Genomic DNA, 26,249 nt, shown 5'->3' with positions numbered 1-26,249 from the left:
GTTTTTCTTACACACGCCACCTTTAATGCAAGGGAATAAAACTGTGAGCAGCAGGTCCTCTGTTCACAGCACTACCTCTCCTACAGACTTTGGCTGCGTGTGAGTGTTTAGTTCTTCCTAGAGTTAGACGCCTTGTACAAGACTCTCAGAAAATGGACAAGCACATAACTTACAGCTGGCTGGGAAGTCAAATGACTTCTTCGAAGTATCACATAGTATCACCACAGGAACACTGCGTGTCTAACTAGCTTCAGAGGTGGGTTGGTAACTTGAGTTGCCCTCTCTGAGCCAATGGCTCAGTCCTGCCAACAGCACCTTCATCTTCTTCACCCTTATATTTTTCAGCCTAGCCAAAGATCCATGCTAGACTGTTACTGACACCCACGTTAGCTAGTGTGAAATTAGCTCACACCCATGAACTCATGAGCAAAAGATGCAGCTGCAGCACATGCATCCTGTCCGGAACAGAGGCAGGAATAGGATCCATTTCCTCAAGGTTTCCTACACTCCCCTGTAGTGATTAGTCCCAGCATCTTGTTCTGCAAAAATCTGGCACAACCCGAGAGTAAAAGGCCACCTCCTAAACAAAGGCCAGGCCTTGCAAAATAAAGCAAGGCCAGAACAAAATAATACTGGACTACATAATTTAAGACTGTCATGAGATGCATGAGCAAGGAAACCGAAGTGAAGTCACATAACCTATCTCCTGGTATTTCCTAACTTCTGGCTCCTTCATTGTGCAACCTTAATTTTTTTTTTTAAAATTGGTTTCGTACCTATAATACTAAGGTGAATTGAAGGGTAAGGACAGAAGAGGTAATACCTAATAGGTGCTGTAGTACGGAGAGAAGATTTTTCCAGGAGCCCCACGACTCTCTCCTGAGTTGCTTGTGCAAGGGTGAGGCTTCATTTTGCCCCTGGCAGCAGCTCCTCAAGAAGGGGGTAGTCCCTCCCCTAATGGCTTTCACCAGAGGTGTCTGGAATTGGGCAGCCTACTCAGAAGGAGAGAATCCTGCACCTGAAATAACCGCTGTGGCTTTCAGCTTGCTTGGCTTCTTCCCTAAACACCCCCTGCCCCCTCCCTCCCCCAGGTGACTGAGGCGGCCCTAGCGGTACGGGAAAAGCTGATGCAGAGGTGGGGGCGGCTCGTTGTCCCCAGCCCTGCGGGTCTCCCCCCTCCCCGGGATGTCGGGGCGGGCGCGGAGGGGGAAGGCCTCGGCCCTCGGCGAACCGCCGGCCCAGGGAGTGGGGGGGGGGGAGGAGGAGGAGGAGGAATAGGAATAGGAACTGTGTCTGTGTCTCCAGCTGGAAGTCAGTCGGAGAAGACGCTCTCAGTGCTGGTGGGCGGGGGGAGACGGAGCAGCGTTCTAGCTTTCTTCACGTGAGTATCCCCTCCCCCTGGACGGCTTTGGTATAATTCGAGGAATTTCTTCCGACTCGAGCCAAATAACATCTCTGTCTAAAACACGCAACGTGCTTCCTCTTTACGTTGTCTCTTGTAGATAAGGCTCAGCTGACAAAAAGCTCTCCTCTTCATCCTTATCGCGAACGCCATCGCGCCGGGGCTAAAGCTGAAGCTACTGAGAGGCTTCGAACAACAGCCTGGACGGCCCTGATAAGAAGCAGCAAGTTCTGTCCTCTCGTCTCGGATGATTTAAAGATAAACTATCTGCTCTCCGGACAACTGGTAAGTGAATACCCCTGTTCCATACAGCGTACCTCGCTCCGTGAACTGCCGCAGAGGCTGAGGGGCTCTTGTGGATGGTGCCTGAACCCCCAGGACCGGGTTACGCTGAAGTGCTTGTTCCCGAGTTTGCCGGCGTTTCTGCCGTGAGACGTTTTCTCGCCGCGCTCTTGCGTTATTCCAGACGGGAAAGCTCCCGCCTCAGCTCCTGTACAGCCCGTGCACGCTTCCAATTTTAAAACCTCCTTCAGGCAGCAGCCGCCACCAGCGCTGCTGTTGAACGTAAATGACCGCATACTCAAAGGCAGAGCTGGCTATTCCGATACATCAGCGTGTTCCTCGGTGAAGGCATTCAAGGAATTAATTGAGCTTCCACGAGGGATGGAGCCTTGCCTCTACAAGCTTCCTTTGAAGAGAATACCATTTTAATCGGCTTGAGAGCTGGTGAGACGAGATGTCCCAGACCTTTCCCAGAGGTTCCTGGGAAACTTCCTGGTAAAAACTAACATCGCGGCGTACCGGGGACCCGGTTACCGGTGGGGATGAGCCCGACAGAAGCTGAAGGGCCGCCGCCCGCCTTGCGGGGGCCGTTTGGAGTCGCTCGATGCTGCAGGCGGGCGGGCGGCCGGTGCCGGGGACCGCCCGGGGGAGGGGAGAGGCCGGGCTGAGGCGCTGCCCGGGGCCGCGTGTGGGGCCGGCGCTCGCCCCCGACCGGAGAAGGGCCCCTCGTGGGGCCGCTTCCCGGCGCGGGCAGGAGCGGGGCCTCTCTCGCCGGGAGGAAGCGCCCCCGTCGGGGCCAGGTAGGCGTCCCGGCGGGCTCCGGAGGGGAGGGCGGTGAGGGAAGGGGCCGTCCCCCTTCCCCCGGCAGCCCCTGCCGGCAGCGGGGCGGGGGGAGCCGCTCGCCTCTTCCCGGTCTCCCGGAGCCGGTCCCAGCCCCGCAGCCGGGCGCCGCGTGCCGCGGGCGGTGAGTGGCGGCGAGCGGTAACGGGGCGGGGGACGGCGGGGCGCCGGCCGGGAGCTCCGGGGCAGGGCAAGGCAAGGCAGCGGGGAAAGCGGGGTCCATGCGGGCGGGACAGCCCCCGCGCAGGAGGAGCCTCCCGGCAGAGCTGGTGGCGGAGGAGGGGGGGGTCTGTAAATAAAATTTGAGGGGAGATTCATGGCTTCTTGCTAAACTGCTTGGGTCTGGTAATCCCACCGTGTTGCCATGGCCGCCGGTCAGGCAGGTTCCGAGAAAGGATTGCTTTTAGCGGGGGTACCGAAAGGGAGGGACTGCCCCTTGGAAATGCCGAAGGCCTAGGGGAAGGAACAATGGCTCTCTGGGTAGACTCCGCTTTAAGCTATGCAAATTCATTGCTTGTAGTTTAGGGTAGAAACAAACCCTGGTAGTTTTGTGTTCTTTTCTTTTTTTGTGGTTTTTTTTTTTTTTTTAATCTTTGGATTATTATTTGGCAGTGGGGGTGGTGTTTCTATTTTAGTTATTGCAAGCTGTGTGATCAGTGCTGCTGTCCTTTCTCAAATTAAAATGACAGTTGATCTATTGGGATTTGTAGCTGTTGTGCTCCTGTTACCCAGCTGAAACTTTCTGTCCAGGTTTCTTCGGTTTTTGTCTCTCACTTCTTCATCCACTTTACGCTGAGCTATTCTTACATACAACTTGGTTGCAAAACTATTTAGAAAGGACAGCCTTTGTGATGGGTTGAGATTACTTGTTTTAACCTGGCAATTCTATTGCAGCTGAACTGTGTAAAAATGTTATACATAAAAAAAATATAACTTCTGTTGTGAAGAATGCTGTGATACTGGTCACTCCTAAACTATAAATACAGGAAGGGCTTAAAGGAAAAGGAAATGTGTATGGAGTGAGGCTTTCTACCCATCCGTTTCTGAATCAGAAATACTCCTATCTGATTAGGTGACAGAAGTGATATTTCTGAAACTAAAATAACTTCCCTTCCGTTGCACCAGCTGTATCCTTGTTCTTCTTCCCACCTATGTGAAATAAATCTATGGATCTTTCTTTCCAGCTTGATGCTTCTTTAGCATGTCTGTCTCTCTGCTGAAGCAGAGTCAATTAAGTTACTCTTTATGCTTATGGCAGTTTACTAAAGCAGCAGTATTAGAGGTGGGTAAGTCCCATGGTCTCCCTGAGGGTCATCTTGGCTGTAGGAGACCTTTCCTCTTTGTGGGATGTATGAATAATCCCCTGAGACTCATGAGACTCCTAGTGTTCAAATACCCCCCTGTTCAAAACCAGGAGGAAGGTTTCTCTGTGGAAGCAATTGCCCGATGGGGAAGTGCCTATGGGAGTAACTGCAGAGTGTGTAAGCAGGACAGCAAAACCTGAAAGCTGTCAGGAAGATCACAAGTACCTGAGTCCTAAGTCCTAAAGAAGTGTGGAAATAGGTGAGTTATGGTGTTCTGGCTATACAAGGTGATTGGCGAGGCATTATTTTGATATGTACTGTGTGCGCTGCTCAATAGTGGCTTTAGCAATTATGGAGGGGAGTTGCCTCACTGAGGAGAGAAATACAGCAGCTGACGTGGTGATGGGTCTCATTCACCGTGGCAAGCGCTTGAGGTGCTTCTTCACCGCATCCTCAGACCTTTGAAAGCTTACAAGCAGAGACAGTTTTAGAGGATTTTGGATGATTGCTTTCTTCCTTGTGTGATTATTTTTGGGTAGAAGGAGGTAGGGAGTGGCAGTAGTCTTTCTTATGATAGCTTCTTTATGCCATTAACGCTTTTATCCTGGACTTGTATTCATTGTTAGTTTCTGGGCACACCGTGATCAGTGCCTTTCAGTAAAGGTTTGATTGTCCTCCCAAGACAGGCTTGGGAAAGTTCTCATAAACCTACTTTGGTTGATTTGTGGTTTTACGCTTCTTGCGTATTGCTTAATTTGCTGCAGGGGGGTTAGTTCAAGTATTTTGTCCTGAAGAGGATGCAATCAGATAGGTCATTTGAAGATATAAATTGCAAGACCACCGTGAGTCCCCATGAGGCAGTCCATACCATTTACTCAAAGGGGCTTGTAAGGAAAAGCTCTTGGTTTATTTTCTTCCACAGTATAGCTTGAGCTGTAGCACAGGATCTTGGTTTGTTTGTCTTTGTACCTTAACATTAATGTTATTCTACTTATAAGCATGAACTGTTTTTTTTACTGTGTGTATGATGCAAGATAGTCTGTTGTGTCTCCCAAGTAAGTGCATTTTAGGAATGGGCTCAAGATTACTTGAAATACCTCTTTCTACAGGCATCTTTCCTTGCAGATGCTTGCGCTGTTTTTGCTAAATCTGTTGAAACATGCGTTGTGCGTTTAAGGGGAGTTTAATTTCTCAAGCTTACGACAACACATTTGTCACTCATTAAATAATTTGTTCGTTCATTTCTCTAGCCTTATAGAGGAGCTAGTAAGTAATACTGGGAAATTAATTGATGGGGTAACTCATTGTACAGTGTTTTTTCTTTTTCAGAGTTTCTATTTTCTACCGTCTATTTATTCAAAAGATCAAGAGCTTTCTAGCAGAATAAAACCCCCCTGAACTTTCACCATTAACCCAGTTTCTTCTGCATCCATTTTTGCTATGTTATGTATGACTACTACTGTACCTATTCCTAGTCTTCAAGGGAAATTAAAATAAAACTTCTTTTATTTATTTATTACTTGGCATGTGAAATTTTTGAAGTGTTAAATCTTTCTTTTATCCTCCTCCTACAGAAGAACCTAAAACCTCATCTTTTCTTGATGTGTATTGAGGTTAGGAGGAAAATGTGATGTGCAAGCTGTTGTTTCCTTTACAAGTCACCTTTCAGTAGCGTGTGGAAATTAATCTGCCCTCACTTGTGCTTCACTGTATTAATTGCTGATATCAGTAGCTGTTATTTGTACAGCAAGCTTGAAAAGCTGAAAAGTGATGGGCAGCTTTAGCTAGTGTGTGCTACGAAGCAAAACCAGGGAACATATGGCTTGCATGCGGTATCAGTACCTTTTGAAAAATGCATTGAACAAATGTAAGTACTTTTGTGGTAGTGCTTCTTGCTATGTTCTATAACCACCATCTTAAAGTATCATGGCCTTTTAAAGTTCTTTTTGTTTGGGTGCAGTGGCTTTTCAGTGTTCAAAGTGAGTCATTCTTTGGTCTTGAAGGCAAAAGTGAAGCCTTGGTATCTTGAGAGGAAGACTCTTTACAGCACTGCAATGGAGTGAGCAAATTTTTAAGTGTCCCCTGGATAATACCCAAAGTTTGCATGTAACTGTTCTGCATTGCCTCTGCTCCCAGCCCCAGCAGCAGCAGTAAAGCTGGAGTACATTGTGCTAGAGCTATTCTTTACATTCCAGCATCCGTGGGGAGCCCGGAGGAGCAAGGCAAAAACTTGAATAGCCCTCATTTGCTTTGGCTGGGATGGAAGACTGGAAAACTTGAGAGGCCACAAAGCTGATCATTCCTCCTATTAGGAGGGCAGGAATGGAATAACCAAGGAACTAGTTTTAAGAGCATACAGGAATGAAATGAAGTTCAGACTTAATCACTAAACCTCTTCTTAACATCTGTTGATTTACAGTGTGAGTTTCCATTCCCCTAGCAGGAATATTGCTTTCTTTTGGGCCACTAGCCAGTAGGAAACTTTATTTGTGAGGTGGGTGGCTAGCAGTCTTAGATTTCCACAGACCCCTCAACTCGCTTTGAAAAGAACAGTTTCTAGCTCTTGTGAGTACAGGTCAGAAACACTAAAATAAGGATCAGCTGCTGCAGAACTCAGAAGAGCTCTTTGTTAGCCTGGGTCTGCAGACTTACTTTTTTTACAGTGCAGCAGTAGCCGTCTGCTGCTTTCTTTCACTACCGATTTTCAGAGTCCTGTGGCCAACAGTGAAATGAGAGCGATGTAAGGGGCATGTCACTGGTTTACCTGGGGCCTTAGCAGAGGTAGGCAGTGGAAATATGCATGTGTAATGGCCATTTAATACAAAACGTGTGTGTGTATAGAATACAAATGCAATACAATACAATAGAATACAATATTGCATGTGGGATGGGGGAAGTTGTGTTTTTGCCATTGTCTTTTTTTCTTAACTGTTGGTTTATGTAGCTCCCTCCTGTGTGTTGCTAATTTTTGCGGGTGTGTTGCACTGCACAGGTGTTTTTGCTACGTGATGACCTGGGTGGGGGAAATGACCTGTTTAGGGAAAGGAGCATACGGGCACCCTAGTGTAACACAAAGGATAGTCGGAGGGAAGGAACTTGTGAGTTTTCGTCCCTGTAATGAGGAGAGAGGAAGGTGCTTGCTATTTAAGAGCTGTTGTTGCTGAATGAAACCACAGCCTTATTCATCTTTTGGCAGTCAAAATAGGTATTTCCTATTGCTTTGAAGTTCTTGAACCTGCCTGTCTACGTCCTCCACCAGTGTCGCCTGTCACGTCTGAGCACCCTGAAAAACATTATCACCTCAATCTTCACAGTGCTTCAGGTAGTCTGAAGTCAATGTGTGGGAATGAGAGCAGGAGGAGGGTTAGTGGTGTAGATGGGAGATACCCTGCAGGGTTTGTTTGAACACAGTATTTGCAGAAGATTAAATGGAGCTGTAATATTGAATCCATGATGAAGCGCCAGAGCAAGTTAGGATTTGTCCTTATTGGTGAATACATACAAGGATTGCTAGCATGTGGTAGCTAGTTTTGACTGTGCCCCTTGTGTAGACAAGTTACTACTTTCTCATTCAGTTAGCTGGGAAAAGCCTGTTGGTTGTTTTTTTTTTTTTTTTTACTGGAAATAGTTGAGGGAAAACTGCAGCAAGGTCTGCTTGCTCAAATGTTTTGCAGTATTTAATGACACGGAGCTACTGTTAACTTGCCTCAGCTGAGAATCTGGAAGGCCATATGAGCCTATCCTCCTTGCCCCTCCCCGTGCTCTAACCACCTGTGGCAGATTTTGATTCCCCATTTTCAGAACGTCGAGGGCCTCAGGACTCTGTCTAGTGAAGCACCCCGTGGTTCAGCAGTTCTGATGTAGCAGTACCCCTTCGGTCTCCTTTGGTGGGTTTCCTGTCCTTTTTCTGCTCTGGTTCCCAAGTGTAGACATTGGCAGGTCCATAAAAAGGTACTAAAAGGAGTCGGCAGGGACGTTACTGTCCAACTCCTGTACTAAACAATTGTGGGTGCTGCAAGGGGAATGTGTGGAAAAGGGAAATGAACCACAAAGTGTCTGCAATGTGCTGTCCCTGAATAGCATCTCCTTCTGTCAGCACTGGAGACAGACTGGTGGGGTAGGTGGATGTTGGTCTGACATAGCAAGAGCGTTTCTTGTGCCTGTGCTGCTCACCTTGAGCAGTGGAGCACAGGACAGGTGCGTAAACTGCGTTTTGAGTAGCCAGATTACTGGTCAGTGTACGCACCATTTTTACAGTTTCTCAAGATTGACTGCCTTTTTTTGCAAAACATGTTAAGAAAATACTGTTACTTCATTTCCATTGGAGCAATTTGAATGGAATAGCTATTTTCGTTCCTTCCTCCTTTGGTGCTGATGGCATACCATAATCTGTTTTCAACATGGGGCATTGGTTCTTGGATGGCTTAGCCTCAAACCTTAGGCTTTGTATTAGTTTAAAGATCTCTAATCTAAATTGAGAATGTTGTTAAGAGGTTTTTGGTAAGAACAGTGAAGTGAAATAGAATATGCATATCATCCTTCAGATTTCACGGAGAATATTTCCTATAATACATGCTGGCTGGTGTCAGAATGACTTTTTTTCGAACTTTCTTGACTGAAGTCAGCTAACACTTTCAGTGGCTGAAAAGGATATTTAAAATGTTTAATTTCAGGCAACTGTTTTGGGAAATTTAGACACATATATTTGTTCAAGGCTTTTAAAAATTTTATCACTTTATTTTTTAATGGCCAGAGGCTCTTGTAATATCTCTGCCACACAACTGTGTGACAAGAAGATACAGTGAAACTAGGTTTGTGATGTCTTTCTGATGTAGACTTTCTGATCTTTAATGAAACATGAGTTTATAGGGTTTCTTTGTTCTAACCGTCTGCTTGTTTATTTTCACAAAAGTTGTGGCAGTCTCAAACGCATTAAGTTCCTAATCTCCTGTCAAATTTGATTGAAATTAGCCAAAGGGGTTCAAAAGTTTTATAAGAAGGAAAGGACATGCAGGCATGCATACAGGGTATGATTGCATAAATCTCATTTCATGCTAAGAACACATGCGATATAACAGAACAAAAAGCCTTTTACTGTACTGCATTTCATGCTCTAAAGGAGTTCTGCGTCGTCTGGGGCATGAAGAGCAATTTGATAGGACACAGTGATGCCGGAGACAGAGCTCGATCTGGTGTGTTCAGGGTAAGCAAGGAACATACCAGCAGGCAACACAGCAGGTCCTGCTTATGGTGTATCTTGCTCTAGGGTACTTCTAGTTTTATGCGGAAGCAGATACCAGACTTCATGTTATATCCTTGCTGCATTGTGACCAGTTTGGTTATGGGAGAGCGGATCCGTGCCATAAAAGAAGTCCATTGCTCTGCTGTGACTCGTGGGAAGGTGAGCCCCGTGTTGTCTCAGGGCTCTCTTGTCTTCAGAGGAGATACGTGCACATACATCCCTGGGCAAATCTGATGCTCAGCAAAGATTAGGTGGGGGGGGGCGGCACCTAATCGGTTTAAAAATACTACAGTCCTGAAGAAACTCCTGTTCATTTTGCTGTGGCATTCAGGGACTGTTGAGACTGAGAATCAAACAGTAAAAATAGACACTCTGTTTCACCTACAACAAAGCAGACTTGGTGCCCAAAGTATCAAATGAAAATGATGGAGGGAGCTGATGATTTGCAGCAGAAAGTACTGTGTGAAGCCATCGCTGCAGCAGGGACTGGGCTGCTTTCCTGCAGTCTACCCGCAGCAGCTGCCTGCACACCTCCTGGCTCTCAGCTGGGTGCTCCTAGGCATTTTGGCCTCTACAGGGCAACCCCAGCAGGAGGGCTGTGAGACCGTGAGAGAGGATGAGTGGGTGGGGTGAAATGCACCTTTGAATCTTCTCAGTTTTAGGGGTGACTGTCCTCTTCAAACAAACAAACAAAAAACCCCAGAAAGGACTCAAAAAAAAAAAAAAAAAAAAAAAACCAAAACAAAAAAAAAACCACAAAGAAAACCCCCCCAAAACCAAAGAAAACCCCAACAACAACAAAAAAAACCACCAACCCCAACACAGTGATACATCAATATTCAGTTTTTGGGGAGGAAATGGGATGTGTTTAACCTTCAGTGAGGATTGAGGTCATAAAGTCCTAAATGGGCGTCTCTGTGTAGCGCAGAGAAAAGTATGTAAGCTTTCCCAGCATTCCCTACTGAGTAATTTAGGCAGCTTTCCTCCCAGACAGATGGCAATTGAAGATTACCATCAGAGATAATTAGCTTTCCTCGTGTATAGGTAAGGAAACTAAAGTGCATAAGTCAGGGCTATGAACTCCAGTATAGGATGAAAATATGTGAATGAACTTGTGCAAACTTTTCCATAAGGAGCTGAGTTCACTTACAATCACTACCAGTTGCTCTGTGAAGAATTCCAGTTATGGTTTTATGTCTTTTAACCTGCTCCTTTGTCCTGGGTTTTTATTGTGAATTTGACTTCAGCTTTGTCTAAGGAAACACATGATTAATGAGACTTTGAATGCTGAAGCTGGATACACCTACATCTTTGTTTCCCTTGGGAAGCTCACTACCTTACAAAGAAATCTTTTTTTTAAATTTTTTATTTTAAACACATGTAGACTTACTGTCAACCTTTCCCATTCAGAAAAGACGTCAATTAGGACTTCACGTGCTGTGCTAAATGTTCTTCAGGACTATGTTTGTTTTTTTTAACTCTGCTATGTATCTCATAGCTCTCAAAATCTTCAGGATGAGTACTGTTTGCATATTGTATATGGTAGCTTTTCCTGTATTCACATTTAGGAAAGGAAACTAGGCACTAAATGCCTTTAGGGGGATCAGATACAAGCTCTGCTGCAACCTGTACAGCAGTTCTTTGTTAGCTCAAAACCACTTTATGTCGACAAAGCATTCTCGTATTTATGAAGTTGCTCATTAAGCTTTTCTTCTTATGGTGTTTTTTTTGTTGTTGTTGTTCTAAATAATATTTTTTTGAGCTTTAGTGCTAAGAAAACAAAGCTACATATAAAGAAGACTCTTGAAAATCGCCTTAATATTTACAATATTCAAGCTTTTCCAGTTTGGCACTGTCAGTTTGGGCTTGGCTTTCTTATAGTAGTTAGCAGTTAAGGTGTGTATTCTGATTAATTTTCTAAAGATCCAAAGGCAATGTGAATGTATTCATTGCAATGCTGAACTGAGAGCGCCGGAAATGTAAGGCATTAACGTTATCAGAGAAACTGCTCAAACTGTGGGTGTCCTGCAGCTTTCTCCTGAGCTGGCAAGGTTGCTGCCCTGGGAAACTTCCAAGACTTAGTAGTAGTGTGGGGTAAGTGCTACCACTTGTCTCCATTTTCCTCCCTCTCTGAATTAATTTAGCTTTACACTTTTCACTGACTTGTTTTGCTGCATTCCTGAGAATCCCAGAGCTCTCCGTAGTTGGCACATGTGCATCACAGCAGATTGACTTGCAGAATCTGCTGTTGAGGTAAATTCCATCTCCAACAGCTGGGAGTTTTGGGTTTGGTTTCTTTGGTAGTTTGGGGATTATTTTTTTTTTTTTTAGCAGTTGAGGCAAGGTAGGGAGCAACACAGCAAAAATCAATGAATATAATATGTTTGGATCTACGACTACAGACATGCTTTGCATGTTATTTAAATGAAAAACTCTTCAGTGTTGGATGCTGGTAGGAGCACATTCATACCTATTTGCTGTGCCTCTTAATCCACACAAACCTGCATAACATAACTTGTTGCTTTTTAAAATGTGGAGACTAAAAATTCTGTTAGAAAGAGCTGCGGCATCAGATGATGGCAGTCCATGCGTATTTTACTTAATCGTGACTAGGCTGTCAAATAGCTGCTGTGAAAAGTAGCCATACAGAAAGCACCTGTGTCTCTTTAGGGACAGATTCTGACACCAGCACAGATCAGGATTTATACCGCTATGGCTAAGTGAGAAATTAGTCGGATTTACTTGGGAGTTACTGTTGATGTAGATGGGGAGCGTTTCATTCTCCATGTGCTGGTAGTGAAGCAAGTAAATCAGCCCTCTCAGTTATATTTTTTTTTTTTAAATACCGCATGATTCCCTCTGCCACTGCCCTTGAGAGTCCTAATTTTGCTTGTGAGTGGGGTGGGATTTTTTGTGATTTATTTTAGCCTAGGGTTGAGATTATTCTTTATTTTCCCCAAGCTGGGTGGTAGGTTTAGTTTTGTAATTCCCAGTCATTTTTGTGAGAGCTGAGGTTAAATCACTAGCTCCAAATCAGCCAGAGCTGGATGTTTTAGATATCCTAGGCATTATTAGAAGACAAAGTATGCCTTGTTTTAGGGTGAACTTAATGCTGTAGTGAATGTGCATGTATAATACAGATAAAATTCTCTGGTTGCACCTTTATTTTATTTAGATTGATCATGGTTTCTGCGGGGGTTGTTGGGGGGGAACCTAGTGAGGTGGTATGGTTTATAACTGAACTGTTTTGAAACCTGACTAACTTGGCTACTTCCAGCCTTTTCTCCTTCCACTTTTTTTCTATCTTTTCTCTCTGGGAAACCTAAGACGCACTGTTCGTTTGACATAGAGCCTCTGACTCTGCAGGCACTCACGGACAAAGAATAGTGGGTGTGAATGAGTAACTGGTGTTGCAGTGGGATCTGTATCTTTCTATTAATCATTTTCTGTTTTCTCAAGTGTAGTGTAATATGTCTGTCATCTATGTTGTTTAAAAGGAGGTGAAGAGGCAAAGCAACTCAAAACCATGATGCTCTGTTCCTTCAGGAGGAGCAGCTCTCTCAAGTTGACAAAAACCTTTTCAGTTACGCAAGTCAAGGTATGAGGAGAAAATTACTTGAACTCTGACTCCTAGAACATGTTGCGTGGCTTGTTTATATTCCAGTCTTTCTGGAAGAAAAGCTGAAGAGAGAGGGGAAACATAGGCTGAGAAGGAACAGTGTTGTCACCACAGTCTGCAGGAGGAGCTGCATGGATTTATAGCATCTCTTCTCTGTGTATTTTGTTCTTTCATGTATTATACTGACACCTATGATGTGTAGTATATAAATAGCAGCCTATCTTAGGCAGGCTAAAGCTTTAAAGGTTAATCTGGGAGAGTACAACAGGGCTTGATGAAATCTTTCAGCTAAGCCTGTGTTACTGAATTTGTGACTTATTTTTTTTAATAATATTTTTTTTAAAGGTGTAGTTAAGAGATGGATTTGTGCGGTTTGCTTTGATTAAAGTTTTGGGAGTTGAGGAAGCAGAGCTATCTGTGCTCAGCTCATACCTGCTTTGGAATTTGCATGCATAAGGTTAGCTTTCGCCTGAACCCAAAGTAGTTGTTTTTGTACTGCCCTGCAGCTCTGTGGCTACTGGGCATGGGAATAACTGCTGGTTTGTGTTCAAGTGTACTGGAGGAAGAAAGGAAAAAACCAAAAAACCCAACAAAATGTATTGGAGGGAAGGCCTGTGGAGGGACAGGCTGGGGAAAGCGTATGAAAATGTTCGTTCCCAACTTTTGTCCACCTTTGCATAAACTGGCCGCTTTCTAATCTCAAGGCACAAAAGCAGGCAAGAAGATGAGGCTGTGGACCTGATCTTATTCTTACTCATAACTATAGGCAAATTTGTGGAATTCTGTGATGCCCAGAAAGCACCAGTTAGATGAGAATCCAGTAATTACTATTGTTCCTCTTTTCCTCAAAGCTACAAGCAGGATTTGGATCTACCTGGGGCTGACTTTAAACTCCAGTTAGCAGTATTTAGCTGCACTACAAAAAGCGTGTTCATAGTTGGAATAACCCCTAAGCCATTTTGGAACATTTAGGGAATATTGTTTTCTATCTTGGAAGGGAAAAATAATTAAAACCAACATTTACCAACTGAGAAATATAAACTAGATATCTCTTTTAAGCTTGCAGTTTTAATTGCGTGTCTACACTGTGCAATGGAGTGTGCTGTCGCCTTGAGCTGGTGCCGGGGATCGACATTGCACTGTGATAATCTGAGCCAAAACATTAGTTTGGATCTCAAGAGTGGCATAGAAATGCTTTCATAGCCCCAAGGTGGAGGTAACATATTCTGCCTCTCGGCAGGGCTAATTAACTTGGCTTCAGACAGTTGCACCGAGTGCTGCTCCTATTTGAGAACCATTTCACTGCTACGTAGTGCCTGTGCTCCATTGTATTTTGCTCATCAGGGTTTTCTGTCAGGATGCACTGGCTGATGCTTTGTACTTCTCTTTTTCATCCCTGAAGCTAGTAATTGGTGTCGGTGTAAGTGACGTTTAATTTTGCATTGGTAGGCCCAAAAGTGGTATCTCTGTGAAACAACGCACATCATTGATTGCGGTACTTCAGAATGGGATCACTGCAGACTTTTGCAGCCTCACTACAGCGGGGGCTGTTCCAGTAACCTTTAAAAAGCTCGTTGTTACTAGACCTGGGCTTGTTCATGAGTCTTGCTATCCAAGAAACAGTCTGATGAGTGCATGCAACCTCTCTTTTTCTCTGTCCTTTTCATTTTTTTCTGTTCATATCCCCACTGCGTAAAAGTTCCTGGGTGCCCAGCCAGAGGGAAGGAAGAGTGAAAAAGGAGTTAAACCATTGAACAAATGATATTGCATTTGATAAAAAGGAGGAAGGAACAAGAGTCTGAGCATGTTGATAAGACTGTGAGAGTAAGTCAGGACCTGCAGGCCTTTTGTAGCTCTTGCCAAACTCTCTCGCATGTCCTCCTGGCATCTCTCCTGCGTGTGAGTGGAAGGCTACAAACCCTTGTTTCACAGATCTTGCCTGAAATGTTGAAGGGCTTACGTTTGGCTAGAGCAAGCTGATTTATTGCATTTAAAGTGCTAAAAGGAATGAGGTGAAAGCGCTGGAGGGGTGTAGGTGCTGCGTTGTCTGTTATGCCCAAGACACAGAGATAAATTATGCTCATTCCCAGGCCTGCCTGCAGCCTTCTGGAAGGGAGCTAACCTCCCTCTTCCACCAGCCGTCCTCTCTAGGTAAATTAGGATTGCAGGAGGTGAAAATACAATAGATTTGACTGGACTTGGATTCTTTATCAATACCTTTTAGCTAAAGGTTATGCCTGCATGGGAAGAGCTTATAAGTAGGACTGGAGAGTAACGCAAGAGGGCAAGTGATGCAGACAGAAGCAAAATGAAATTGTGATTGTCAGTGAAAAATAATGATTAAGTTGCTTTTCCTCCTTGCTTGACCCAACTGGCAGGCATGTTCTGGTAAGGAGCAAAATACTGGCATCTATACTTGAAAGACAAAAATCCAATAATATAATCATGAATTGTCCACTAAATAATAAATGTATTGTTGTCTCTTGTGGTACAGAATAGATTTCACCATTAGCAGGATGATGAAAGGGAGGGAGGCAAGCGGTTAGGTCCTAAACCCAATCTATTAACTCTTGCAGCCTGTCCTGAATTAGTGTGCAGCTGTGCAAAAGGTCAAAGGTGGACACAGCTCTGGTCTACATCTCACCCTGGTAGATTAATGTCAGTAGAGGCTACGTTTCTGGCTGTAGTAGCTGATAAAGAATCATAGAACTTGTTGTGTTGGAAGGGACCTTTAGAGGTCACCGAGTCCAACCCCCTGCAGTAAGCAGGGACATCTTCAACTAGATCCGGTTGCTCAGAGACTCATCAAGCCTGGCCTTGAATGTCTCCAGGGATGAGGCCTCCACCACCTCTCCGGGCAGCCTGTTCCAGTGTCTCACCACCCTCCTTGTAAAGAACTTCATCCTAATGTCTACTCTAAACCTACCCTGCTCTAGTTTAAAGCCATTGCCCCTCATCCTATTGCTACATGTCCTTGCAAACAGCCCCTCCCCATCTCTCCTGTAGGCCCCCTTCAGGTACTGGAAGGCTGCTGTAAGCTCTCCCTGGAGCCTTCTCTTCTCCAGGCTGAACAACCCCAGCTCTCTCAGCCTGTCCTCATAGGAGAGGTGCTCCAGCCCTCTCATTATCTTTGTGGCCCTCCTCTGGACCTGCTCCAACAGGTCCATGTCCTCCTTGTGCTGAGGACTCCAGAGCTGGACGCAGTACTGCAGGTGGGGTCTCACCAGGGCAGAGTAGAGGGGCAGAATCCCCTCCCTGGATCTGCTGGCCACGGTTCTTTTGATTCAGCCCAGGATGCGATTGGCCTTCTGGGCTGCAAGCGCATGTTGTTGGCTCCTGTCCAGCTTTTCATCCGCGAGCACCACCAAGTCCTTTTCTTCAGGGCTACTCTCTATCACATCATCCCCCAGCCTGTGTTGATAACGAGGATTGTCCTGACCCAAGTGTAGGACCTTGTACTTGGCCTTGTTGAAGCAAGGATTGACTAAATGTACTAAACATCACTATTACTGTGATACTAAGTCTACTGGACATGAGTAGAAAAGTCTCTCTTGCTATTTCTTTTCAGGTCTTCTGCAGTAGTTGGAGAAAGGGAAAATGTTAGGGGAAACTTTGGAGACCTTCCTTAGCAAACAGAAGCTGTGCATGGAGGAAGACTGTCTTTTTTCAAAGTTATTGGGCTGCTGTGGAAGTAAATGGCTAGTTCAGTATGCTGTTGGAGGGGAAGAAGGTTCTGGTTTTCATAGTCAGCAAACTTGTCCTCTACTGCTTATCTCCTCATTTTGAAAGATATTAGAGCCTGAAAACATCTTATCTTCTGGTGCAGGAGATATCTTTTACTGCTGGTAAAGATCATAGATGTGGTGTGATGGTGTAAGTGCACAATCACATTTTGACACAGTAAAACCATGGTTTTTGGTGTCGTGGCTTGTACAGACTTTTAGGAACAGGAATAATTCTTTTGGTTTTGTGTTGAGCCAGGCAGGTTAGCAAGAATCTTTTCCAGTTAAGATGCTGTTAAACTTCTCACTTCAAAACCAACTCACTGTTGCAGAAGAGTTAGAAATGTAGTTTTAATTCAGGGCCACTTTGCTAGGATAATCCAATATATCTATCTTTGTCATTTACACTTAATATTTATGGGGACTTCTGTTTCTTAATAAACTAAAATTGAAAGGAGCACCGGAAATGATGAAAAAATTGAATTAGTGCGTGAAAGAAGGCACTAGACTGACTCAGCCACTGCAGTACCTTTTAGACTTTGCTGCAGTGCTAGTATATTGTATGCTACAGTGTTTCCTTCCAAGAGGGGGAGAATTAATGAACTATGCATGTACTTAGAGTAAGAACTGTAAGAGTTAGTGATGAATAGCGTATAGATTTGGCAGAAGAAATACATAGATACATGCCATAATGTGCCATGTTTTGGCAGCTTAACTTGATACAAATGATGACAGGAGAAAACTCCTACTTTGGCTGTCCTGCTGCTGCGAAGTTGTTCCACCGTGTACGCACTACATCCTGACCAAAAGGAAGCAGTGCTGCAGGACTGGTGATCACGAGCAAGCCCACAAAATACTGACTACATCTTAAAAATCCTGGTGTTTCTTTTTAAACTTTAGAAGGTTTTTATGTGCTTTTTCCCCTGTCCCTTTAAACTTCAAGGTCTGCTCAAAGCACATTTTCAATCTCCCTTCCCTTCTTCCCCCACAACTAGAAGGGCTAGGGATTTGAGGCCTGGGTGAGCTGAAGTTTTCATGCTGTCAGTTAATTGCAGCAGCAAGAAGTTAAACTGTCACAAGACCAGGTATGGAGCTAAGATTGTTTTAGGATGAGCAGTATTTAATTTAGTAGTGACCACTTTTTAGTTAAATATTTATCAACCATTTACTTTAGTAATAGTCAAAGATGCTTTACAAAATAAATAGGACAGATGGAAAGGCCTTCTGCATTGTATTATTAACAACCAAATTTTAAGCAAGAAAACAAGAGGAAGGTTTTACAAGGGTTACGAGAAAACGCAATTGTAGTGTGGTCATGTGATTGCCCCATCCAACAGCTATAGTTTCCCGTGTGATATGGCTACATCAGCTGCGTATGTAAGTTAAAAGATAAGCAGAGGCTATGAGATAGTGGCTCATATCAGATGCCATGCTTACTGAAGTAGCAGAATAAGGCCTAATTTGAGTAAAGATGCAGCTCTGACAAAGACATTGGTTCCCCACTTCCACCAAGGGAAGAAAAAAATTAGCCTCTGGCCTTATATAGCTAATTTGTCATACACCCAAATGCGTCTCTGTGGTGAGGTGGTGAGAGCTGGCACGGACCCACCTGTCCATAGGAGATGCAGGCTGATTTCTTTATACCGTAAGAGTCTGTCTTGTCTAATTCTGTAATTGTAGCTCTGCCTTGGCAGGGGTGGGAAGTTGAACAGTGGAAGTTACCTTAGATTCCTATTAAAAAATGCTCATGAATCTATTTACAACGCTTACGCATCCTGTTGCTTGCTTTCTTTCAGAAAATTGACCAGCTAACACTGTGAGCGTTGGGCATTGACCTGCTGGGTTCCTCTCCTCTCGTGTGCGTGTGTGTTGCTGTAGGCTTTTTAGAAAGAGGAGGGAATTGAATAGTTGAGTTCCAGCTTTGTCCTTGTTACTTTGCTTAGCCCTGACTGACCTTGACCTAAGGAGGGTCCTTGACCTCTGTCAGGTTGATGAGCTTAAATCAAGTATGCTGGGTCTTGTGTTGTGATAAATAAGCTGGAACGTGACTGTCATTTTACATCTGAACTCTGTATTCTTAATCGCCTATTTTCTTGCATGTCTGCCTATGAGAATTTTCTAGTGCAGTATTTGCATCGTAGGAGTTTGTTTTCCTTTTATTAACTTTATGTGACACTCAGCTATTTTAAAATAGGAAGGGAGAGCTGGAAAATGCTGTCACTGTTAAAAATACACACAGAATAATTTATTCTGTAAACAAGGCAATGGTTCTGTTTACTAAACCAGGTTAAGAAAATCTTTGCTAAGAAGGCTGCCTTTCTTGACTACAGAACTTTCTCTTCAAAGCACTGAATGAAGCCAGGCACTTGGGGGATGGGATGATGAGAAGACAGTGTCTAATGGAAGACCATTTTACGTTCCTAACAGCTGAGTTTGTACCACCCCTAAAGGTGTACCTTTCTCATTTGTGTGCCAGGCTGAATGTCCTATGTAAGATACTGAAAGTTGTTATGGATTCCTTATCATCCTGTTTGAAGGACAACGTTGACTTATATTCTCTTGTTTTAATGATTTTTTTTGCGGGCTGTACAAATATCTTTGTAAACGCTTTACAAACAGAGCATTTTTTTTCTCTCTGTGTGGATAATGCTGTTACGAATAATAACTTTGTTTTTAAAGGACTCTTTATGGGCAGCTTTGCCTTGTTTTTTTTCTCTGTTTTGTAGCTTGTTCTGACTCTTCAGCAAGGTTCTCTCTTACGTTAAAGTAAGCAAAATCAGCAATTTAATCAGTTGTTAATTTAGGTACTTTATCTGGAGAGCTAGTTCATTATGTTTTCTTGCTTAACTGAAGTTTGCATTGATTTAATTAGAGAGTAAAAAGTAAACAGTTGATTTCCACTTCAGTGAGATATTTTAACAAACTTTTGCAAATCAGGAAGGGGCAAAAAATACTGACAATGAAAGGGGAAAAAAAAAAAACCAACCCAAAGAGTGCAGTATCTTTTTCAAGTAAACGAACGAATTGCTGTTAATGACACTTGACTAAACTCAGTAGGTGAATTTTCTTCTAATGTTCTCAGAGTTTTAGGGAAAGACTCTTATAAAATTACTGCAGAAGCTCAGGGTTTGCTCTAGAAGTTGAGAATGACTGTAAAAACAAATTTGCAGTGCCTTTTCAGGAAGGGTCAAGGGAGTTGAAGCTGTAAGGGAGGCAGTGTTACCTCCCAAGGGGGGATGAAAGGCTGAAATTGCAACAGCTGCAGCCTGTGAGTACTTCATCCAGAACAGATCAGGACAGCCTGGAGGATATACTTAAGGTTGATAGATTGTAGCTTGTTCGTTGCATGGCTCTGTTACTGGTGGATGCTGTTATAAAAACTCCCTCTCTGACCCTCTGGTTAAACTCTTGTGGAGGATTTGGGGGGGGGGTGTGAAATACACGAGGAAGTGGTGGCTTGTTGTGCTCACGTCACTGTAACAAATAGTTCGCTATTAGGTATTTCTTCAGGGGTGCAGCTGTGTGAGTGACAGTATCTGCTTCTCAATTTCTAGTAACAATACAGCGCTGTAGTAGTTTTGTGGCTTTTAATACATGGTGTGGTGTTAAGGTGTTACTAGCATAAAGCATATTGCTGTTGATCAGTTGCACTACACTTACCTTGAGTTTTATTGTTTTAGGACTGTTTAGCACAGCTTTAAAAGAACAGCAACTTTAATTATCCTGAAAAGCAACATGGAATTTAAAAAAAGAAAACAAAACAAAAACATAAAGCCAAAGGCTCTGCTTTTGGAAAATGCAGTGGTATGTTTGGATATGGCTTGTTTTTGCTGAACAGTTATTTGTTACCTTCACTTAAAATACAGAATACAAGTAGGTGTTTATGCATTATGTGCATTGAATCTGCTTACCATGATAGAGGAAGAGGTGAAAATAACAGAAGACTATAGCTCCGGAGTAAATTTCCACAGTAATTTGTGGCCAGAATGGCTATTTTGGACTTTCAGAAGGTTAAGCAACAGCAGTTCATTCATTGCCACTGAAAGGGCAGCTTAGTGTGTTAGACATGAGCAATGCAGAACATGCTTTTCCTCCAGCATGTCTTGCCAGATAGGTGAGCTTCTGATATTTCTCTCCATTTCTTTTACAATTTGTGGCAGCTCATATCCTGCTGCTTTGACGGCATCAGTCTATCTGTCTGCCTCCTGCAAAGTGCTAATGCTTGTTTAACTGTGTAATTATGGAAATTGATAGTGGGTGGTGCAAGAAAGAGACGCACAAGTACCTGTAAAGGCTAACTTCTGACCCAAGAGGCTGGTTTCTTTGGGCTGCCAGTGGACAAAAAGGGGCTCCTACTCTTGAGATGCTTCTGGAAGAGTCCGACTTTCCTCCTTTGTCTTCAGAGAGAAGCTGGAAATGAGCCCTTCTCAATGCTTCTATGTTACTGTGAAGAGTATGCACGTGTGGTAGGTGCAGCGCAGTGTTCAGCTTCTGTCACCAGGACTTTGTGCGAGAAATCAAATCGGAGTGATCCCCCATCAAATTTGTGGTGGTGGTGAATAGCTGTAATAACGAAGATTTCCTTTTGTAGGTTTCAAGATGCTTTATGAAAGTTCATTTTAATAGCATAACTTTGGATTTAAATTTCTTGTTCTGTTTTTCTTACATTTCAGGTCTACCAGTCATGAGACGAATCCTTCTGTTTTTTATCCTGGCGGCTGCTGTTATGTATGGTATACTGCATGGAAATCTGTGGAGAAATAACCTCTACTGGTATGGTGATGCTTTGTTTGCTTATAGCGCAGACGCCCTCATGGCTGTGAGAGATGTGGCTGTGAGTTGCTTTATTGCTGAACAGCTGTTTACTAGTAATCAATGGAAGTAATTACTACTCTGTGTGTGTGTGTTTTTGTGGCTGTTCATTTTGTACAGTGAGGGAATGAAAGTGATTGTTCTGTCATGTCGCCCCTTCTCTTGTGTAACTTTTAAACCTAGCAGTTGATTTGAGCCTCATTGTGTGGAAAGGTCAGGACCTCAGAGATAGGGAGCCCCTCTGAATTTCATGAAAATAGGTGTTCAGGTGAGGAGAGATAATCTTATTTGTGTGTCACGTGTCCATGTCTCCCCCAACCTATGTGTGTTTAGTGTTAGCTTGTTCCTTTTGATGTCTGATAAATGGCATGGGAGAGACCTGCTCCACACAGGGGAATAACTGCAGGTGTAGTGGGCACCATTTGAAAAGCTGAAATTTGTGGAATCCTAGTGGCAACCTTGTGGGAAGTGAGCCTTCCCCATCTCCAGCCTGTGTGGGACAGGTGGCTTGGGACCTAAAATTCAGGGTGCTTATTGAAGAAGTTGAGTTTCCCTTGGCCTTTGCACAGCTGTAACCAGGACTGACCAGTGTGTTTGTGTTATGCAGATAATAGTAATAGCTTTTAAAAATAGTGATTGATGTGCCTCTATTTGTCTTGTTTATAGCATACAATTCGTATGATTGGCTTTCTGTTGTGGTTCCTGTTTATAGCAAACCACAGAGTTGTGACATTTCCCTTTTTGCAGGATTAGCTTTTATGGACAGACTTCCTCTGTGAGGGCTTCTCCTTCCTATGAGGCTAGTGGAGTTACCCAGTAAGTTCAGCAGTTGAGTCTTTTTGTGGTGGGATTTTATTGGTTGGTTTTGGGCAGGTGGGAGGGATTGAGACTAAAATCCGCAGCCTTTGTCTGCAGACTCCCTGTTCAATGGGGTACAGCTGTGTCTGTTGGCTGTTTCTGTTATGAACACAATTGTAACATGTCTGGCAGAAAGGAATTTGTCCATGTCATGTTTCCAGTGTTTGGTTAATATTTATGGACACTTACAGTGACTGTAACAAGCAATCAATTGTTGGAAAGATGTTTGTTTACAACTTCTAAATTTCTACAATTCTGAGTTATACTTGAATAAAATTAGCAGAGCTATGAGGGCAACTGTTGTGCTTAAAATTTAATAAATCAGAGGTGTGGTTCGCTTGTGATGTGCAAGTGCGTGTATAAGCAGGTCTTATGCTAGTCAATTCCTGCAATTAGGTTTGTAGGGCCAATGAGAGCCTATGCTAAAACTTAAAAGCAGGTCTCTGTTCTCTCTGAAGCTGTCCTGCAAAATGCTGTCTGTGAGGCTGATGCTGGAAAGCAATAAGTTGGCCAGCTGATACGTTTCACGGGGTGCTTTCTCAGTGTCAGTATTCACATGACAACTTGAGGTTACCAAAAGCAATTAACCTTAATGGTCTGTTTGGCTTGTGGATCTAATGTGGTGGTTTCATCCTTCTGTTCTTAATGCAGCCCAGATGCACGCATTGCTCACACTGAACTTTACCCTCCCTTCTGGGCTTCATACTTGTTATTAATTGGGCTAAATCGCCAAGGTGGGAATGTGCTTAGAAGTGTAACTCTTAGCCTTATTATGAGAGGAATGACAGCCCCAAAGAATCTCATTTTCCTTGAAGCACCCTGTGAGGTGCTGTCTATTCTCTTCTCCAAAGAGGACTCCCCTCTCCTCGCCAAATATCACTGGTGATGCTATCTGGTATGGCTGCCAGGGTGATTCAGCCCAGGTGTCCTGCTTCTCTGCAGGTTGGCCTGACATCTCACCTCTGGTTATGGCTGCTTTGATAGTTGCTGAGCAAGGAGGTTGCAGACCCCTTGGAAGCAGTGCTGTGAGATAAAAGCCTTTACTAGTAAAAGTAATTGTACCACATTGAGAAAGGTCTTTATAATACAGACAGAGGCAGTCATGAAAACTTGGTGTGGTGTTAACTCAGTAATCAGCTTTTACTAATTTGGCTTATCCAAGTTTCCCTACCTTGGTGCTGCTACGTGTTCCTGTTCTTGCTATTTCTTTGAAATTCTTGTTTTGTAGGCTACCACCTACGGCTGTGGAGAGGAGGAATGCGCTGGACACTTGTCTCCTGAAACCAGCATTTGAATCTTTACTGAGGTGAGTCTTCTGTGGGAAGTGTGGTGGGGGGGTGAAGAAGGACAGGCTGTGCTGACTGAGGTAGAAATGAGCTATTTACGTATTCTGGACTATTTCACATTTTGATTCACCTCTGGAAGCAGCACAGCTTTTGGGCTTGGGTTCACTGCTGCTTTTCCTGGCTGTGGCAACACAAATTGTTTAGCTTGCCGCTGCTCAGCATCTGAGCAATACCACACAACTAGCTCAACATGGTGGTGGTGTATGTACTGAGTAAATAAGTACTTCCTCTTGACGTACTGTAGCACATAACAGTGTGTCATAGTTTAACCCCAGCTGGCAACTAAGCCCCGCACAGCCTCTCTCTCACTTGCCCAGGGTGGGATGGAGAGAGAATCAGAAGGGTAAAAGTGAGAAGACTCGCGGGTTGAGATAAAGACAGTTTAATAGGCAAAGCAAGAGCCATGCATGCAAGCAAAGAAAAACAAGGAATTCATTCACTGCTTCTCTTCACCAGGCAGGTGTTCAGCCATCTCCAGGGAAGCAGGGCTCCAAAATGCATAATGACTACTTGTGAAAACAAACACCGTAACTCCAAATGTCTCCCCCTTCCTCCTTCCCTCAGCTTTATATGCTGAGCATGACATCATATGATATGGAATATCCCTTTGGTCAGTTGGGGTCAGCTGTCCCAGCTGTGTCCCCTCCCAACTCCTTGTGCACCCCCAGCCTACTCCTTGGTAGGTTGGTGTGAGGAACAGAAAAGGCCTTGACTCTGTGTAAGCACTGCTCAGCGATAACCGAAACATCTCTGTATTATCAATACTGTTTCCATCACAAATCCTAAAGATAGCCTCACACTAGCTACTGTGAAGAAAATTAACTCAACCCCAGCCAAAACCAGCACACAGTGAAACTATTTTAATGATCGAAATACAAGCCTTAATTCTTTTTCCCCCATGCTTTTACTGTAAGATAAGCCTCATATCCAAGACTGAAACTCAGTCATTCTATTAGTAAGAACCTGGACTTAAAAAGATTAAGATTTTTTGGTAGCTAAGTATTTCTGTAGCAGCCAGGGAACAGACAAGTTTTGAAACTATCCTTATTTTATTTGGAAAGAGGAGTATGAAATGTACAAAAATTCATCCAGTCTTTAAAGATAGAAGATTCTTCCCCTTCAGTGGAATTTTAATGGAATTGAATTGTAATGAAATCTGGGATTATTCATGGTTTTGTTCCTGTGAGAGTATTGTTGAGTTGTGTGTAGGTGTCTTCCACTTTAAGGTACTCATAGGAAGCTTCCTTTGTAAAGAAGCAGTCAGATGAAAAAAGGAAGAGCTTCAGCTCAAAACAAAGCAGGTGTCTGGTCACAAAAGTGCATCCAAGATATTTGTGAAGAAATACTGAGAGTCTTTGTTATTAGAAGCACAAGTCTTAAATGAGAAGGGATCAAGGAAGTGCTATGGGACCAGAAGCAGGCAGGCTGTATTTGTTGGCTTTGTGTTTTACCTGAGCAAACATTGAGTATGTTCCTGAGAAAGCTTGGGAGGAAGTTTAGGCACCGTTGCTTCTTTCTTTTTTGGTTTTTTTTTTTTTTGGTCCTTTTTGTGCACAAGAAAACTTGGCTTTAATTCAGTGCTATTATTATTTTAAAGAACATGGAAGGATCTCAAGTTTGTCCTCCCCAAAGCAGTCCTGTGGTCTTTGAGTTCTGGTTAGCTGCCTGGCCTGGAGAGGTGGTCCTGGGTCCCTTGCCCACAGAGTGTGCCCAGGCTGTCTCTGTGTCAGGGGCAGCGGGTGCTGTGCAAGGGGGCAGGAATGGACTCGGGGATGTGCAGCGAGGAGAAGGTAGGTGCAGACATAGAGCGGAGTCTCTTGAGTATTTCCATAGCTCCTTTACAGGGACAGTGTGTGTGAGCTGAAGATCTGGTCTGTGCACTTTGGTAATAGCCTGGGGAGGTTGAAAGGATTTCTAACCTGGCAGAATTATTTATTGGAAAGGAACCAGAGCTAGAATTAAGAATCTCTTTGCAGTAGGTAAATTATTTATTACGTCTAAGCTTACAATCTGCTTCTGAACAGCAAGGCAAGTTATTAAATTTAATATGCGTGTTCAGAGCATGGTGTCTCAAAGTTAGCTGGCCTTGCATAGTTAACCTATGGCCCAGTTCTTGGTGTGTGGACTGTGGTGTTTTGTAGTTTTCTTTTTTTTTTTTCTTTTTACTGTTAGTATCTTCTAAATGCATAGATCTTAGAGTGGGATACTTGATTGTGAGACTGAGAGGGAGGGTTTGTTTTTTTTTTTTAACAGCTATTGATATTCTTAATGGGGAAACAAGTCATGTGCTGGTTGTGGATATTTATAATATAATTTATAATCAACACTAGGTTTTCTCACTGTGACTGTATACTTCTGTGTTAACGTTTTAATCTAAGATTTAGTATGCAGGATTGCTACAAAGTCAACCAGTTCAGCCAGTGGGTGTTGATTTAACTCCAAGGTGAAGCCAAGGGCATGGTAGCATGTGACAGGATTAGGATTGGGTCTACTGTTCATTCATTTGGCTTCGCAGATTTGATAATAGGATCCTGGCTATGAGATAACCCTGGTCTGTGGTTACTGTCTTTTGAAGAAGTGACCCATTCTTTCTATCTTGATGCTTATAAAGTGTGACGCTGTCATGTTCTAGTTTGCAGGAGGAATGCGCTTTCGAGGCAAACCTCCTTGTGATCCCCATGTGCCGTGCTTCTTGTCACAGGGTGGCCCTGGCACACGTGCACTGGGCTCCTTTCAGACATCTGAATTTTGGCTAAGCCAGAAGATGTGCTGCAGGAGCACTCACGCTGTGCTGCAGCTGCTAAGGGGTGTTCAAACTGCGG

At 43.7% G+C, this 26,249-nt stretch overlaps 1 protein-coding gene across 20 annotated transcripts in view; it reads left to right on the top strand.

Moving 5' to 3' along the window:
- The first annotated feature begins 1,142 nt into the window (after positions 1 to 1,142).
- The window catches only part of ST3GAL6 (ST3 beta-galactoside alpha-2,3-sialyltransferase 6), a 48,010-nt gene continuing 22,903 nt past the window's right edge, over positions 1,143 to 26,249 (top strand). For 2 of the 20 annotated variants that reach the window (XM_054188626.1, XM_054188610.1), the window contains exons 1-4: positions 1,228 to 2,484; positions 21,085 to 21,184; positions 21,971 to 22,039; positions 23,310 to 23,387. In XM_054188626.1, coding sequence (XP_054044601.1) covers positions 2,289 to 2,484; positions 21,085 to 21,184; positions 21,971 to 22,039; positions 23,310 to 23,387 — 443 coding nt within the window. In that variant the 5' untranslated portion in view covers positions 1,228 to 2,288. Of the gene's footprint in view, positions 2,485 to 3,938; positions 4,088 to 12,643; positions 12,669 to 21,084; positions 21,185 to 21,970; positions 22,040 to 23,309; positions 23,388 to 26,249 lie in introns of those variants that run through there. The other 18 variants (XM_054188620.1, XM_054188611.1, XM_054188624.1 and 15 more) reach the window with 18 other exon arrangements.

This window comes from Rissa tridactyla, chromosome 1 (genome assembly GCF_028500815.1).
Source record: "Rissa tridactyla isolate bRisTri1 chromosome 1, bRisTri1.patW.cur.20221130, whole genome shotgun sequence".
NCBI classification, from domain to species: domain Eukaryota; kingdom Metazoa; phylum Chordata; class Aves; order Charadriiformes; family Laridae; genus Rissa; species Rissa tridactyla.
This window is presented reverse-complemented; position numbering and strand designations above follow the sequence as displayed.